The 14,667-nt window shown below is 50.2% G+C and overlaps 1 protein-coding gene across 1 annotated transcript in view; it reads left to right on the forward strand.

Annotated features, from left to right (window-relative positions):
- Positions 1-12,314, forward strand: part of AMPD3 (adenosine monophosphate deaminase 3) — a 42,094-nt gene extending 29,780 nt beyond the window's left edge. Inside the window, exons 8-15 of the mRNA XM_060018484.1 lie at positions 25-156; positions 692-855; positions 1,572-1,698; positions 4,386-4,549; positions 5,572-5,692; positions 6,830-7,003; positions 8,606-8,716; positions 9,778-12,314. Coding sequence (XP_059874467.1) covers positions 25-156; positions 692-855; positions 1,572-1,698; positions 4,386-4,549; positions 5,572-5,692; positions 6,830-7,003; positions 8,606-8,716; positions 9,778-9,954 — 1,170 coding nt within the window. The 3' untranslated portion in view covers positions 9,955-12,314. The remainder of the gene's footprint in view (positions 1-24; positions 157-691; positions 856-1,571; positions 1,699-4,385; positions 4,550-5,571; positions 5,693-6,829; positions 7,004-8,605; positions 8,717-9,777) is intronic.
- The last annotated feature ends 2,353 nt before the right edge of the window (positions 12,315-14,667 follow it).

Raw genomic sequence — 14,667 nt, forward strand, 5'->3', positions numbered from 1 at the left:
CTGGCTGGTGTCCCTTCTCCCCAGGGCCGGCAGACGTTCCACCGCTTTGACAAGTTCAACTCCAAATACAACCCTGTGGGGGCCAGTGAGCTCCGAGACCTGTATTTGAAAACTGAAAACTACCTGGGAGGAGAGTACTTTGCTCGGATGGTCAAGGTGGGTGAGCCCTGGACCTCTCCAAGCCCTCCTCGGATTCCTGACAGCATCTGCGTTCATGGGGTGGGGCCCCCGCAGGGCCTCCTGTCCTCTTCCCCTTCGTGAATCCCCGTCCATCCACCATCCAGCTCAGGCGAGGTGCAGGTGCCTGGGTGCCAAGTGCTGTGGCCCTGGCCGCTGACTCCCGAGTGCGCAGGCTGTGCTGTGTGTGGACTGTGCTGACTGCAGGCAAGAGGGGGGGGAGGGTGTCCACCGCTGGCCCAGCTCTCGGCATCCAGGCTTGCTGCTCTGTGTGTTTGCAGCCTGCACCGGGTATAGGTTAGCCCCATTTGGAGATGCTTCTGCTGTCTGGCCTGGTCATGTGTGTGACTGTGCAGGTCCAAGGCCTTCTTCCCTAGGAAGGTGGAGTTAGTGCTGACGGGGCAGCAAGGGGATGTAGATCAGGCCTTCTGAGCCCAGGAGCAGGTGGCTGAGGGAGCTGCAGGATCTAGCAGCTGGGGTGCTCTGGGCTGACCTGAGCTCTTCTTGGTGCCAGGAGGTGGCCCAGGAGCTGGAGGAGAGCAAGTACCAGTACTCAGAGCCACGGCTCTCCATCTACGGCTGCAGTCCTGAGGAGTGGTCCAACCTGGCCCGCTGGTTCATCCAGCACAAGGTCTACTCACCCAACATGCGCTGGATCATCCAGGTGCCCCGGATCTAGTAAGTGAGGCAGCTGCTGTCTACCTGTGTCCTCTGGGGTCGCCAGCCTGTCCCACAGGAGCTGCTGAGTCTGTGCTGCTGAGGGACAGGGCCTGTTCCAGTGCCAGCCTAGGCCTCTCTGCCCCAGGGATTTTCCTACAGGGCGGGGTGGTTGGCAAAGACGTCCTTGTGACACTTCAACTCTGTTCTTTGAAGAACATACATGCGTAGAGGCCTGGTGGGAACTACTGCCCATCTTCTTGTCACTGTGGTTTGAGGATGGGCTATCCTTTTGGGTGAGGCCCAGGGTCTGAATGACCTGATGCGGGGCCTACACTGCTGGCCCTCTCCCTGGATATGACTCAGACCACCACTGTCCTCTCCAGTCTGGCCAATGTGGCCCCTGGATGGGCCTGGGACACGTGGTTTAGGGGAACTGAGCTGAGGGGAGAGAGTTGGATCAGCCTGAATCCTGGCACCCCACTCCCAGATTGGCCTCTAGCTGGAGAAAGCTCTCTGATGGGCATGGGTAGGTGTTGAGCGTGCCACCAATGCCTAGTGTTGCAGAACTTGGCGAGGAGGGGAGGATCTGTATTGGAGCCCTACCTCTGAATCTACGCTGGGTGTTTAAATGGGGATCTGTGCTGCCTGAGGGAAGGGACTGGGGAGGCTGGTCTCTGATGGGCCAAGGGGGCTGTTGGGTCCACCTTAATCAGCAAGTCTCCGCTTTCCCCCAGTGACATATTTAGGTCAAAGAAGCTGCTGCCAAGCTTTGGGAAGATGCTGGAGAACATCTTCCTGCCCCTTTTTGAGGCCACCATTAATCCTCAGGATCACCGAGAGCTTCACCTCTTCCTCAGATATGTAAGTGTGGGTGGTGCCCAGGCAGTGTGCCCAGTGAGGGAGGGACGAGAGGAATCCCCGGGGGGGCGGGGGGGGGCGGGGGGGGGGGGTGGGTAGGGTCAGCCTTCCCTTCTAAGATCCTGTCACTGGTGTGCCCCAGGCATGAGGTGGCCAGCCCAAGAAGCTGAATGTCTAGAATAATGAGCCTGCTCCTCTGGGGCAGGCCTGCGGGCATGGGTGGGGTGCTGGGAAGGCAGCCGTGAGGCAGAAAGACTGAGGAGTTAGTTCCTGACCAGGTGGGGCTGGAAGGACTGGCCTCTGTCCCAGCTGTAGCCTCAGGTTGTTACAAATGCAGACATTTCAGGCTCCTGCTTTTGCTTAGAAACCAATGGTCCTCCCACCTTGTTTGGTTAAGCACACAAGCCCCACAAAATATATTTATCTGGTTAGTTGTGGGAGAGTGTGAGAAGCGTGGAAGAGAGACTTAACCAGAAAGGGCATCAGGGGGACAGGAGCTGGTCCCGCCTCCTGGGTGCCCAGAATAGAATTGGCTGCAGGTGGTGAGAAGCAAGTTCAGTGCCTGGTAGTTTATGGGGATGGTTTCTGACAGTGAGGGAGGTGGGGAAGATACCAGAGGGCTGGGAGTGGGGGAAGGAGGGGTGACTGAGTGAGTGTGAGTGTGTGTGTGTGTGTGTGTGTGAGAGTGTGTGTGTGTGTGTGTAGTGGGAGTTGGGGGAGTTGGGGGGTTGCCAGGAAAGTTCGAAGGGGCTGAGGGACGGCACTGAATTTATGTCTTAGACAAACACCATGCAGGCTGTTGTGTGAAGAAAGGCCTGGAACAGAAGGAGCTGGAGGTGGGGGGCAAGGGGGCAAGGTGAGAGTCAGGGGCCTGCTCCAGCAATGGAGACGTGCGGGGGCCTTGGACCAGCAGTCGCAGCTCACACTGATTATTCGCTCCCTGCTCTGGTGATCCACGCCATGACGTGATCTTGCTTCAGCCTCACGGTTGCCCCCCTTGACATCATTTTGTAGGTGTTAATAGTAAGCAGCATGATTATGTGTTGCTGTGTGTTAGACACTGTGGATTATCTCACTTAATCCTCACGACCGTCCTGTGAAGCTACTAGCTCCGATTTACACATGAGGAAGTGGAAACTGAGAGATCACAGAGCTAGAAAGGGGCAGAAGTGGAATTCGTACCCAGGTCCCTGGCCTAGGTGTTGTCATCCCCACATTAAGGAAAGTGAGATGTATACAGACGGTGGGCGGGGCTGCTGGGCGGGCATGGGCACGGGTGGAGAATGGATGGGGCCTGGGCACACCCTGAAGGTGAGCAAGGGGAAAGAGTCACGGGGGGCCTCCTGGTGCCTGGCTTCGTTGGGGAGCAGATGGTGTGCCTTTCAGAGGACACTGCCAACTATGGGGGGACAGCAGGCTTGGGGAGGAGGAGTTGGGGTTTGGACATGTTTTGTGCTTGAGGCCATGGGAGGCCCAGTTTGGGGCCCTGCATTAGCAGAGCCCAGGAGAGGGGCTGACACTGCCCCCATGCTGGGCCCCCAGAGTTCAGGTGCAGCATGGAGCTAGTGAGCGCAGAGCAGAGCGGAACTCGAGGTCCGCCCTGGCACCCAGACCTGTCCAGGCCGTGCTGAGAGCTGCAGTGGGACCCTGTCATTTCCTTTGACACATGATGACTGTGACAGGGAAGATTCTGCCAAGCCCCTGGTGGCCGCTTGCTCCTCTGGGCCCCTACTGCCATTTCGGAACAGGCAGACTCAGCCGGTCCTTCAGGGGCCCCTTCCCAAAGCACAGCTGTGGCTGAGGGACAGGAGCAAAACTGCTCTGCATGCTGGCTGAGAGCTGGGTCCTTGCAGGTACATCCTTCATCAGGGCCTGACCTCTGGGAGCAGGTGACGGGAAGCCTGTGACTCGGGTGGGGCCCTGGAGGTGTAGTGTGGGCCCCAGCTGAGGTGTAAGTGCAGGGGGAGGGTGGGCATCTCCTGAGCTGCTCTGACCCCAAGAGCCGTGGCTCAGCCTGCCAAGGGGCCCTCTTGGATGGCACACACCTTGGCCTGTTTGAGAGGCATCCCAGCTGGCCACACCTGGGACATCATGGCCGCTCTAGGGCATCCTCCACCTACAGCCCCAAACAGTGCAGACCCTGAGCCCGTTTAGGCTCAGAGCTGGTCGTCTCACGTGGGAAAGCTCCTTAACTGGCCCTGCTTTGCTGTCAGCCAAGCCCTCCCTCACAGGGTCACTTGAGTATTAAGTTAGCTGATGTGTGGTGAGTGCTTCAAGCAGGCCCTGACATACAGTAGGTGCAGGGGAAATGCCTGTCCCCTTCCCCCTCACAGCTGTTGTCACCGCTGCTGTTGGCACAGCCTAAGGATGGGAGGTGAGTATAGCTGCCTCACCGCTCACCTGGCCTGAGCTCCCCTTCACTGTTGCCACCACACAGGGGCTTGGCACTCTCCAGACTGACTTCCCGGGTACCTCTGGAAGCCCCGGAGGGACAGACTGGGGCGCTGCACCCACTCACTATCCCTGGAAAGAATGGGGCTCAGGCAGGCCAGGGGGTCCCCAGCTGAGGTTTCACAGCTGAGAGGCCTGGGCTCCCACGCCTTCAGCAGGCTCACTTCAGCTGCACATATGCCAAGGCCTTTGGCAGCTCGTCTGCCCTGGCTTGACCCAGGACCCCTCCTCCTGCCCAGGTGACGGGGTTTGACAGCGTGGATGATGAGTCCAAGCACAGCGATCACATGTTCTCAGACAAGAGCCCCAGCCCGGACGTCTGGACCAGCGAGCAGAACCCGCCCTACAGCTACTACCTGTACTACATGTATGCCAACATCATGGTGCTCAACAACCTCCGCAGGTGGGTGAGCTGGCCCCTGTGCACACCTCAAACCAGGGGATGCTCCTGGGCCCACCCCACAGGGCACGTACCCATAGGGCTACACACACATGCAGGCGTGCCTGCTGCCACAGATACGATCACACATACAAGGCAGCCAGACCCCATGCCTGGACACACGTCCATACACACACTCACCAACACCTACATGTGTGCACGTCTGTCCCTGATATGATAGAGACACAGGACCTGCTGATACACGTTCACTAACCTCCACGCCAGTGGTGTTCACACGTGCGTCTATCCATTCAGTGAATCACAGCACCTGCCATGTTAAGGCACGGTCCTGGGCACGGGACACATAATAGGGAACAAAACATTGCATCCACGTGCTCATGGAGCTTCCATCCAGTGGTCTCACGCCCAGGCTCCCCACAGCGCACACATGGAGGCGAGGCCCACGAGGCAGGATGCTGAGCCAGTCCCTCCCCACACGTCTAGTGTCCTCCCACCCCTGCTGGGCCACGGGGCCTCAGAGCTCAGCCTCAGCCAGCGCTAGTTTGTGGGTGTGGAAGTTTTGAGGGGGACCATGATTGAAAGGAGACGGCCAGGGTTGGAGCCCTGGGCTGAGCTCTCCGAGGTAGGAGCTCTAGTTCTAGCTCTGCTGTTGCCCTCTCGGTGGCTTCTGACATCTGGGTTTACCCCTTTTTATAACAAGGAGGCTGGACTCCACAGTTTCTCGTGGGCTTTCCTGCTCTGAAGGTCTATGAATCTGGGCTACCAGGCCCTGGGGAAGGGGAGGAGAGGATGGAGGACTAGGCCCTCTCTTCCCAGAGATGAGGTCTCTTGGTTCTGAGGAGCTCTGGGCCTGGGCCTCAGCACCTGGGGAGAGGTTGTTTCCAGGGTGCCCTGCCTCAGCGGTGCGGACCCTGCCATGGGGGACTGTCTCCCCTGGAGTGGGCCCTGAGCTAGCAGTGCAGGCCTGTGGGGCCCGGGGCAGGTGGACCAGGGGTTCTTTCTCACCACAAGCCTCACGTCTGCAGGGAACGGGGCCTGAGCACGTTCCTGTTCCGGCCTCACTGCGGGGAGTCTGGCTCCATCACTCACTTGGTATCTGCTTTCCTGACTGCCGACAACATTTCCCATGGGCTGCTCCTCAAGAAGGTAACTGGGCCCCTGACAGATGGCTGCCCTGCAGTGACAGTCCCGCCCGGGGCTGCCCTGGGGAGGAGTGGGACCACCTGGGCTCCTGCCTGCGCCCTGGGAGGCTCTGGCCAGTGATGCAGGAAGGCCGGGCCTTTTTCTGGGCTGTGCCGTCTGTAGTCTCTTGGCTTCGTATTTCATTATGAAAAAACATAGCCAAATACATCACAATTTAGATTTTCAAAAAAATGGAGAAATGGAAAAACGTCCTTATTGCTATTACTTTAATAGAAACAGCATTATTAGCTTTTTAGTATTTCCAATTCCCATCTTTTTCCAGAACATATTTCTAATATGCTTATTATCATAAAGAACACAAATTTTTGGTTCCTTCTTCATCCCTTATCGTCACAAGCGTTTTTCTGCGCTGCTCATTCTAAAGGCTGCTGAAAGGACGGCTGCCACTTGCTTGGGCTGTGCCTGATTCAGCCAGGCTCTAGCTGTTGCACAGAATCCACCCAACTTTTTGCTCGTGTAAATCATGCTACCATGAACTCTGTGCATTGTCTTCTCCGTATTTTGACTCACTTCCATAGGAAGGATATTTGTTCCAACTCCTCTCCTTCCCTGGTCCTGGGGAGGTCGAACCGTGTTTCACATTTCTGTGTGGGGTGGCTGCTACATCAGAGAACCACTCTGGCCCGGTCAGGTCCGCCCCTTCCTACCTCCGAGGAGCTGCAGTGTTTACAGTCTCAACCTGAATGTTTGTGGTCAGAGCGCAAAGCAACAAAAGTGGGCATCTCCAGGACTGACCTATTGGGGTCAGCTCCTGGGGGAGGGCAGCTGAGGACGTAGGTTGGGGTCAGCCCGGGGCCTTGTAGGTGCCCTTCCCTTCCTGCCCTGAGCTGTGCCTCCAGTCTGGAGCCAAGAGGGAGCGCTTAGTGGGCAGGAGAGCAGTCCCAGGGAGGGATGGGCCCTGATGCAGTAGTGAGGTAAATGTGGAGGGTGGGCCTGGGGGTCCTGGCGTTGTGGAGCTCGGGGTGACTGGGGGCTCCCGCAGACACTGCCCGGACCCCTGGTTTCCCCTGGTGAATGCTTCTCCCATCCCTCCCTCCCCTCGCTGGCTCTTGTTTCCTGAGTTTGGTGGTTCTTTTGCAGAGTCCAGTGTTGCAGTATCTCTACTACCTTGCTCAGATCCCCATTGCCATGTCTCCTCTTAGCAACAACAGTCTGTTCCTCGAATATTCCAAAAACCCTCTGAGAGAATTCCTGCATAAGGGACTGCATGTTTCTCTCTCCACCGATGACCCCATGCAGTTCCACTACACGAAGGTGAGGACTTTAGGGGCAGATAAGGACTGTAGGGCCTCCCACTGCTGGCACCTGAGCACATGGCTCAGCTCTGCCTTTGGGGTGGCATTGGTGGCCCACTGAAGACAAGAGGTAACTTTCTGGTGAGCGAAGTGCTCCTTCCAGGAGCCCTCGGGGTTCTTGAATCTTTGAGGATTTTTCTTTGCCTTTCATTTTCCGTCTTTGATATTCACTAGCTCTGTGATGTTGGTAGAGCTACTTACTTGACCTCTCTGTATTTTATCCTTCTTCATGTGTAAAATAGGGATAAAATTGTTCCTATGTCCACCTCTACCTTATTCTAAGGATTCATTAAGATAATGAATCAGTGGCTAATGTAGTGTCTGCGTACAGCATGTATTAAAGATGTTAGCTACCATTTTTGTTACCACTATTATTACTAGCACACTGTGGATCTCTGGGAAACTGAAGAGGAAGGGAAAGGCGATGCCATGCATCACTTAGTGTACAAGCACGTTTGGGTGGTACTGATAAGACCAGCCACGGATTAGTAAAAATAGAGGTGCCTGGGTCTTCTAGGACAGGCTCCAAGCTCCAAGCTTCTGGTCTCAGGACCCCTTTATATTATGAAGAACTGAGGCCCTCAGAGAGCTGTGGTTGACATGCCTTGTATCTAGTGATACTTAACTGTGTGAAATTGAAAAATACTAACTCATGTAAAATAACACTAATAAATCATTAAATGTTAACAAACTTAGCAATTTTTATGAGAATAACCATATTTCTGCAAACTACAATAACAAAATACTGAGAATGGCAAGAATGGCGTTTTGAAAATCTCTTTAATGTCTAGTTTGATAGAGGACAGCTGGATTCTCATCTCTGCTTCTTCAGTTAATCTGCTGTGATAAATTACTTTTATCAAGGTGTATGAAGAAAATCTTGCCTCACAAAATGCATAGTTGGAAAAGGGAGGACCTTCCAGAGGCCTTGGGCACCCTCAGGAATGCTGGGACCATGTTTTCAGAACCACTGCTCTACAATACAGAGGCAATGATGTGGCAAAGAGGTGACGGAAGGGCTTGTGATAAATGTCAGACGTTTCACATCCCAGAGGACAAAGTATAAGCACAGCTCAAACCCAAATGCTTCTGGGCTAACACTATCTCACTACTGATCCTTGATCGCTTCTCATTCCTATTTAATGTTCCATCTCTGTTCTTTACTCAGATTAACTTTTATTTTGGATGATCCTAAGAAAATGTGTTAAATACAAAGCAAGACTATAGGATGGGTACTAAAAGTGTGCACGACAGGGAGACAGGCACAGGAGAGCAGGCTGGCATCCCCAGTCATGGGCACAGGGCTTGGAACATGTGTTGGTCAACAGATAAATCTGTAGGTGTTCTTTGATATATCTGGCTTTGGCAACCTGAGCTTTCACACAAAGATCTCCGGAGTTTGTAATTTAAAGGTGGGGGGATATTGTTTTATTATTCAGGTGCCAGTCCTTAAAGAAAAATGAAATCTGCAATGTCAGTCTGATGTTTCTAGCTTGGGAAATATGTGAAGCATTGAAATGGATAGTCTCCCATCTAACACATTTACTTTGGGGGAATCTAGGAAGCACTTATGGAAGAATATGCAATTGCGGCTCAAGTGTGGAAGCTGAGCACGTGTGACCTGTGTGAGATCGCCAGGAACAGTGTGCTGCAGAGCGGCCTCTCGCATCAGGTACGCCGTGTGATTGCACCACCCCATCCCTCCTGTCCTTTCAACACACGTGTACATCGGATGCCTGCTGTGTGCCAGGCACTTTCTTGGCCCTGGGACTGGGGATGAACAGAACAAGCAGGGTCTCTGTCACACTGAAAACTCATATTCTAGGGGAGAACGCTGTGGAGACTCCTGAATTTTCATGGATGCTCTGTCACCTTTTTCAGACCTCTGCTCATATGTCACCTCCTCAGAGAGGCCTCCCCTGATTACCCACTCTACAATAGCCACACACTTGCCCTCATTCTCCATCATAACATTTATTACTATATGACATTGCCATATGTAGTCATGTGTTTTTCTGTCTTGCCTTCTAGAATGTAAGTTCAGCATTATAGCCCTGGGGCCTAGAATAGACCCTGGCACATAGTGGGCACTCAATACTTCTTGAATAGATGAATAGTACCTAGATTGAATAGAAAACTCTAGGGATGGGACCCAGACATCAGTAATTACAAAAAAATTTTTTGTAGCTCCCTAGGTGATTCTGACATGGAGCCAGGGTTGAGAACCATTGCTCCAGATGGTGTCTTAGGTCCCTGGGTACCTTCGCTGGGTGGTGTCACTGGTACAGGGAGAGGGCTGCATCTTGCTCTTGTTGGATGCTGATGTAGACAAGAGTTAAGGCTCAAGATTCATTTTGTGGGGACATGATTCCTTGGACTGGCTGTCCCCAGACACACCTGTGCTCTTGTCAGCTCCCGGGAGAGCCTTGCTAGAGTCTTCACGCCTTCATCTTGCCTTCTTCATTGCCAGCAGCTCTTGTAGTTCTTTGCCTTTCTGACCAAGGAAAGCACAGTTGGAAATGACGGGAATGAATGTGGTTGTCAGGGTGACAAGCCCGAGGAGAGGGAGGCCAGGAGGAATTTTGTAAGAGCTCTGTGGGGAAAGATGTCTTGATGGAGGACCTGCTTTGGAGGACTAGCCTGACTTGGTGTGGTTAATGTCAGAGCTGCCATGTGGATATAGAAAGTGATTCTAAGGTATATTGTTTCATTTGTATTTCTCTTGGTCCACAGGAAAAGCAAAAATTTCTGGGACAAAATTATTATAAAGAGGGACCTGAAGGAAATGATATTCGAAAGACAAATGTTGCTCAGATCCGGATGGCGTTCCGATATGAGACCTTATGCAATGAGCTCAGCTTCCTGTCTGACGCCATGAAATCAGAAGAGATCACAGCCCTGACCAAGTAGTCGAGCACTAGACATGCATTTTAACTTTCTGGTTTAATTTCAAATCTGCTGTGATTAACAGTGTTCAAGATACCAAACTATCCTCCACGGAGAGGATGCCTGTGAAGAACTTTCAAACTAGTGATTTTTGGTTGCACTGTTCACTTTAAGGTCTAATATGCCCACTTCTGTTAATATTTTTGAGTAATAGATGGTGAATCCTCCTTGGGGATCTGGGAGCTAGACACTTGTCTATATTCATTCCTAATTTTCCAGATGTTTCTCTTGAAAGTGCTAATGCTTGCATTGTTGGGACAAGGATCTTACATGGTCCAGTGCCCACTGATATATGAGGGCTGTGTGGTTTTCTGCCACAGTCCTCTCTGTAGGCCCTGCAGACTAGTTGGTATTTGTTCATTTCAGCCTCTGATGGGCTGGCTGCCTTAAAGTCTGTTTCAAAGCTCCCTTTCATAAAGGAGCTACTTCGAGAGAATTAGAAAACTTCCTTTGTTGTGCTTTTTTTTTTTTTTTAATGAGTTTTTAAAACTTTTATTTAGCCTCCCTCCCTTTCTATTTAGGAAACCAAATATTCACATCACAACCATCACTCCTATTTTGGGTCTTGGTTTCCTCATCTGAAAGGTGAGAGTTTGCACTAGATGAGTGATTTTCAGGTGGTGGTCTGTGAGTTCGCCTCCTGGACCACTTCAAGGCAGGGGTGGGCAGGGGGGAATGAGGTTCTGGGGTGCTGCTTTTACTTCTTCAAGGTGACTCTGCTTTCATCAGTTTTACATTGGGACTTCTGTGTATTTACATTTGAACTAAGGACTTTGAAAAGCACAGGACTAGATGACCTCTGTTCTTTTTGGCTTTAATATTCTATGATTGTAGCCCAATTATCATTTTACTTATGAAGAGTTAGGGCCACAGAAGTAAAGTTTGCTTAAGGTCACACAGCTCTAATAAGTAATAGGACTAGAACTAGGTTTCCCTTATCCTAATCCAGTCCTTTCCCCACTATTCCATCAGACCTCACAAATGTAGATTTTTTTTGTCACTGTAACCTGGTGCATTCCCCCACCCCCAGGTGAAATCTCACCTTTACCTAATATGCAGACTTCTTCAGAAGATATAAGTGGTCCCTGGGGCTAGGTAGAAAGCATTCTTAAAGACTAGTCTGAATTTAAGCTTTACCAATGTATTCTTCATCTGTGTTACTAGTGCCTGGTACATAGTAGGTGCTCAATATATGTATATTAAATAAATGAATGAATTTCCTCTTTTAGCAACTTTTTAAGGATGTGTGCTTCTGGTACTCACCAAGCTGCTCAAGGACCTTCCTGTCTATCTCTGTGGGCAAATGCAGACTACAGGAAGCCCTTCTGAATTATTACAGAGTTAGAAGAACCCGATTTTTGCCTGTGAAAATGCTTACCTGACTTTAGATTGTTTTGTCCTGTTACTTTATAATGCTTATCACCTCTACTGGTCAACTTAGTACAAACAATAAATGTAGTCTTTTTACTAGGCAGACATGTGCTATCTTACAGCTAATCATGAAATTGAATGAAAACCGAGTATTTGTGTTAGGCATCCACTATTTTTTGAAAAGCCATTTGTATACTTTTGCCCTAACATAGCAAGTATTGTACAGTTTTTCATTGTCATTTTATCTGTATCAAGTATTTGTTTTTATTATTAAAGTCTGTTAGGACTGTGGCTAACTAGTAAACTATTTAAGGCATATCTTTAAGTTTTTAAGAAAGATGGGCATCATGAAAAGCTATCAATAATAATTACTAATTTATCTGTTTACTAAGGTTCAGGTATGGATGATTCACTAGGAAAACTCAGAGATTTTGAACTGAAGCTTGCAAAGTAAGCTTTACAAAGCAAAACCCAGAAGGTAAAACTTTGCTTTTTTTTCTCTAACTTCTGCTGTAACAGTTCATGACCAAAGCCTCACATGGTCATTTCCTTTTCCTTGGATATAACTTCAGTCTGTTCAGCCAACACCTGTTGGATTTTACCTGTCCTGCAAGCTTTTCAGATACCTTTTTCTATAGCACTGTGCACTGTTATTACATCATTGTACCTAATTGGCCTTTTTGGGTGGATCTCTACTTTCTTTTGTGATCAGAGCTGGACTCAAAACCAATTGTATACTAGCCCACATTTCTAAAAGAATGGTTTTTGAGGCATGTTATCCCTTGCTTACTCTAAAAGGCTCAAGTTCACATTATATGTTACTTCAAACTGCATTGCTGAAATGATCAATATTATTGTTCTTTGCCTCATAAAAACCAATCAAGCTCCTGGGGTGGTATTTACCAAGGCCTGTCCTGGGCCTTTACTTTCTCTTACCTTGGATAAAGCTGAGTTGAAAGCACATCCCTATGGCTTTCTCTTTACTTGTTTGAGTGCTGTGTTGGTGAAACCACCTTTCTCTGGGTTTGCAGATACAACTGAAGGTGATATGTTGGTAATATACCTAGGTATTCTCTACCTGAACTACGACTGTTATAAAGAACAAGTATAGAGGGGGCAGAGTCAAGATGGTGGCGGGGGAGGATGCAGAGTTCACGTCTCCCCGCAACTAGGGTGCCTGCTGGACACTGGTGGGGGACCTCGATGCCTAAGGAGACGGGAAGAACCCCCGAGCGACCGGGTAGGATGAGGGGGCAGTGAGGGGGGAGAAGTGGAGGCTGGACAGGACCAATGCACCTGAGGGGTAGTTGGGAGAGGGGAGGGGTTTCCACTCCTGGAGGGACCCTTGGGGCTTGGAGGATCAAGGGGGAGCACGCCTAGCATCTCCCCTGACCAACTGGGACCCAGGAAGCCTGCTGGGCTCCCAGGCCAGGTCCCTTGCCCTCCAAGACCCCACTCTGGGCTGCATGGGTCCTTGGGGCATAGGAGGGAAGCGGGGACATGAGGAGAGGTGGATGGGAGGGGCCCTCTGGGACGGGAGGATCAGGGGAGGTGTGGCAGGTGTTTCCCCCTCACCCACTTGGGGCCTGAGAAGCCTGCTGGGCTCCCGGGCCTGGTCCTCCATTCTCCAAGGCCCCCTCCAGCCTCATGGGTCCTAGGGCATAGGAGGGAAGGAGCAGGTAGAAGAAGAGAGTCCAATGGGGAGGGGCCCTTGGGATCAGAGGATTGGGGGGATGTGCCTAGTGTTTCCCCCACCCACTCAGGCCCAGTGAGCCTGCTCGGGTCCTGGACCTGTTCCTCTGCCCTCCAGGGCTGGGGCCCCTCCTGTTGCATTAAGCCTAAGCCCCCCTCCATTCCCCCACCCCTAGGGCCTTTTCCTGCCCTGTGGGTCCTAAGCATAGGCCCTGCCTACTACCTAAACACCACCGCTGCCTAAGCCCCGCCCCCCATAGCCAAGGCCTTTTCAAGCTTTTTTTTTTTTTTACTATTGTGGTTTTGTTTTACCATCCAGGTGTTGTTTTCATCTATATTTTTATTTTTTTATTCTTTCTAACATGTCTGTCAGTTTTCTAATCTAATTTTATTTTTTACACTTCGTTATTGTTCTCCTTTTTTTGCTGCCCCATGCAGCTTGTGGGATCTTGGTTCACGAGCCCGGGGCTGGGTCAGAGCTCCTGTGGTGGGAGGTCCGAGTCCAAACCACTGGCCTGACAGAGAATATTCCCAGACCCCAGGGAATATTCATCAGAGTGAGGTCCTCATTTCGGCACTAAGACCCAGCTCTACCCAACAGCCTACAAACTCCAGTGCTGGAAGCCTCAGGCGAAACAACCAGCAAAACAGGAACACAATCCCAGCCATCCAAAAAAAAAAAGAAAATGAGATGACAAAAAAATATGTTACTGATGAAGGAGCAAGGTAAAAACCTACAAGAGCAAATAAATTAAGAGGAAATAGGCAATCTACCTGAAAAAAAATTCAGAGATATGATAGTAAAGATGATGATCTAGAATCTCAGAAACAGAATGGAGGCATGAATTAAGAAAATGTAAGAAATATTTAACAAAGATCTAGAAGAACTAAAGAACAAACGAACAGAGATGAACAACACAATAACTGAAATGAAAAATAGACTAGAAGGAATCAATAACAGAATAACTGAGGGAGAAGAATGAATAAGTGAGTGGGAAGACAGAATGGTGGAAATAACTGCCAAGGAGCAGAATAAAGAAAAAATGAAAAGAAGACACTCTCAGAGACCTCTGGGACAACACTAAATGCACCAACATTCGAAGTATAGGGGTCCCAGAAGAAGAAGAGAGAAAGAAAGGGTCTGAGAAAATATTTGAAGAGATTATAGTGGAAAACTTCCCTAACATGGGAAAGGAAATAGTCACCCAAGTCCAGGAAGTGCAGAGAGTCCCATACAGGATAAACCCTAGGAAAAACAGACCAAGACACATATTAATCAAACTAACAAAAATTCATGAAAAAATATTAAGAGCAGTAAGGGAAAAACAAAAAATAACATACAAAGGAATCCCCATAAGGTTATCAGCTGATTTTTCAGCAGAAACTGCAGGCCAGAAAGGAGTGGAAAGATATGCTTAAAGTGATGAAAGAGAAACACCTACAACCAAGATTAATCTACCCAGCAAGAATCTCATTCAGATTCGATGGAGAAATCAAAAGCTTTTTCAGACAAGCAAAACCTAAGAGAATTCACCACCACCAAACCAGTTTTACAACAAATGCTAAAGGAACTTCTCCTGGCGGGAAACACAAGAGAAGAAAAAGACCCACAAA

Source organism: Delphinus delphis, chromosome 8 (genome assembly GCF_949987515.2).
Source record: "Delphinus delphis chromosome 8, mDelDel1.2, whole genome shotgun sequence".
Taxonomy (NCBI): Eukaryota; Metazoa; Chordata; class Mammalia; order Artiodactyla; family Delphinidae; genus Delphinus; species Delphinus delphis.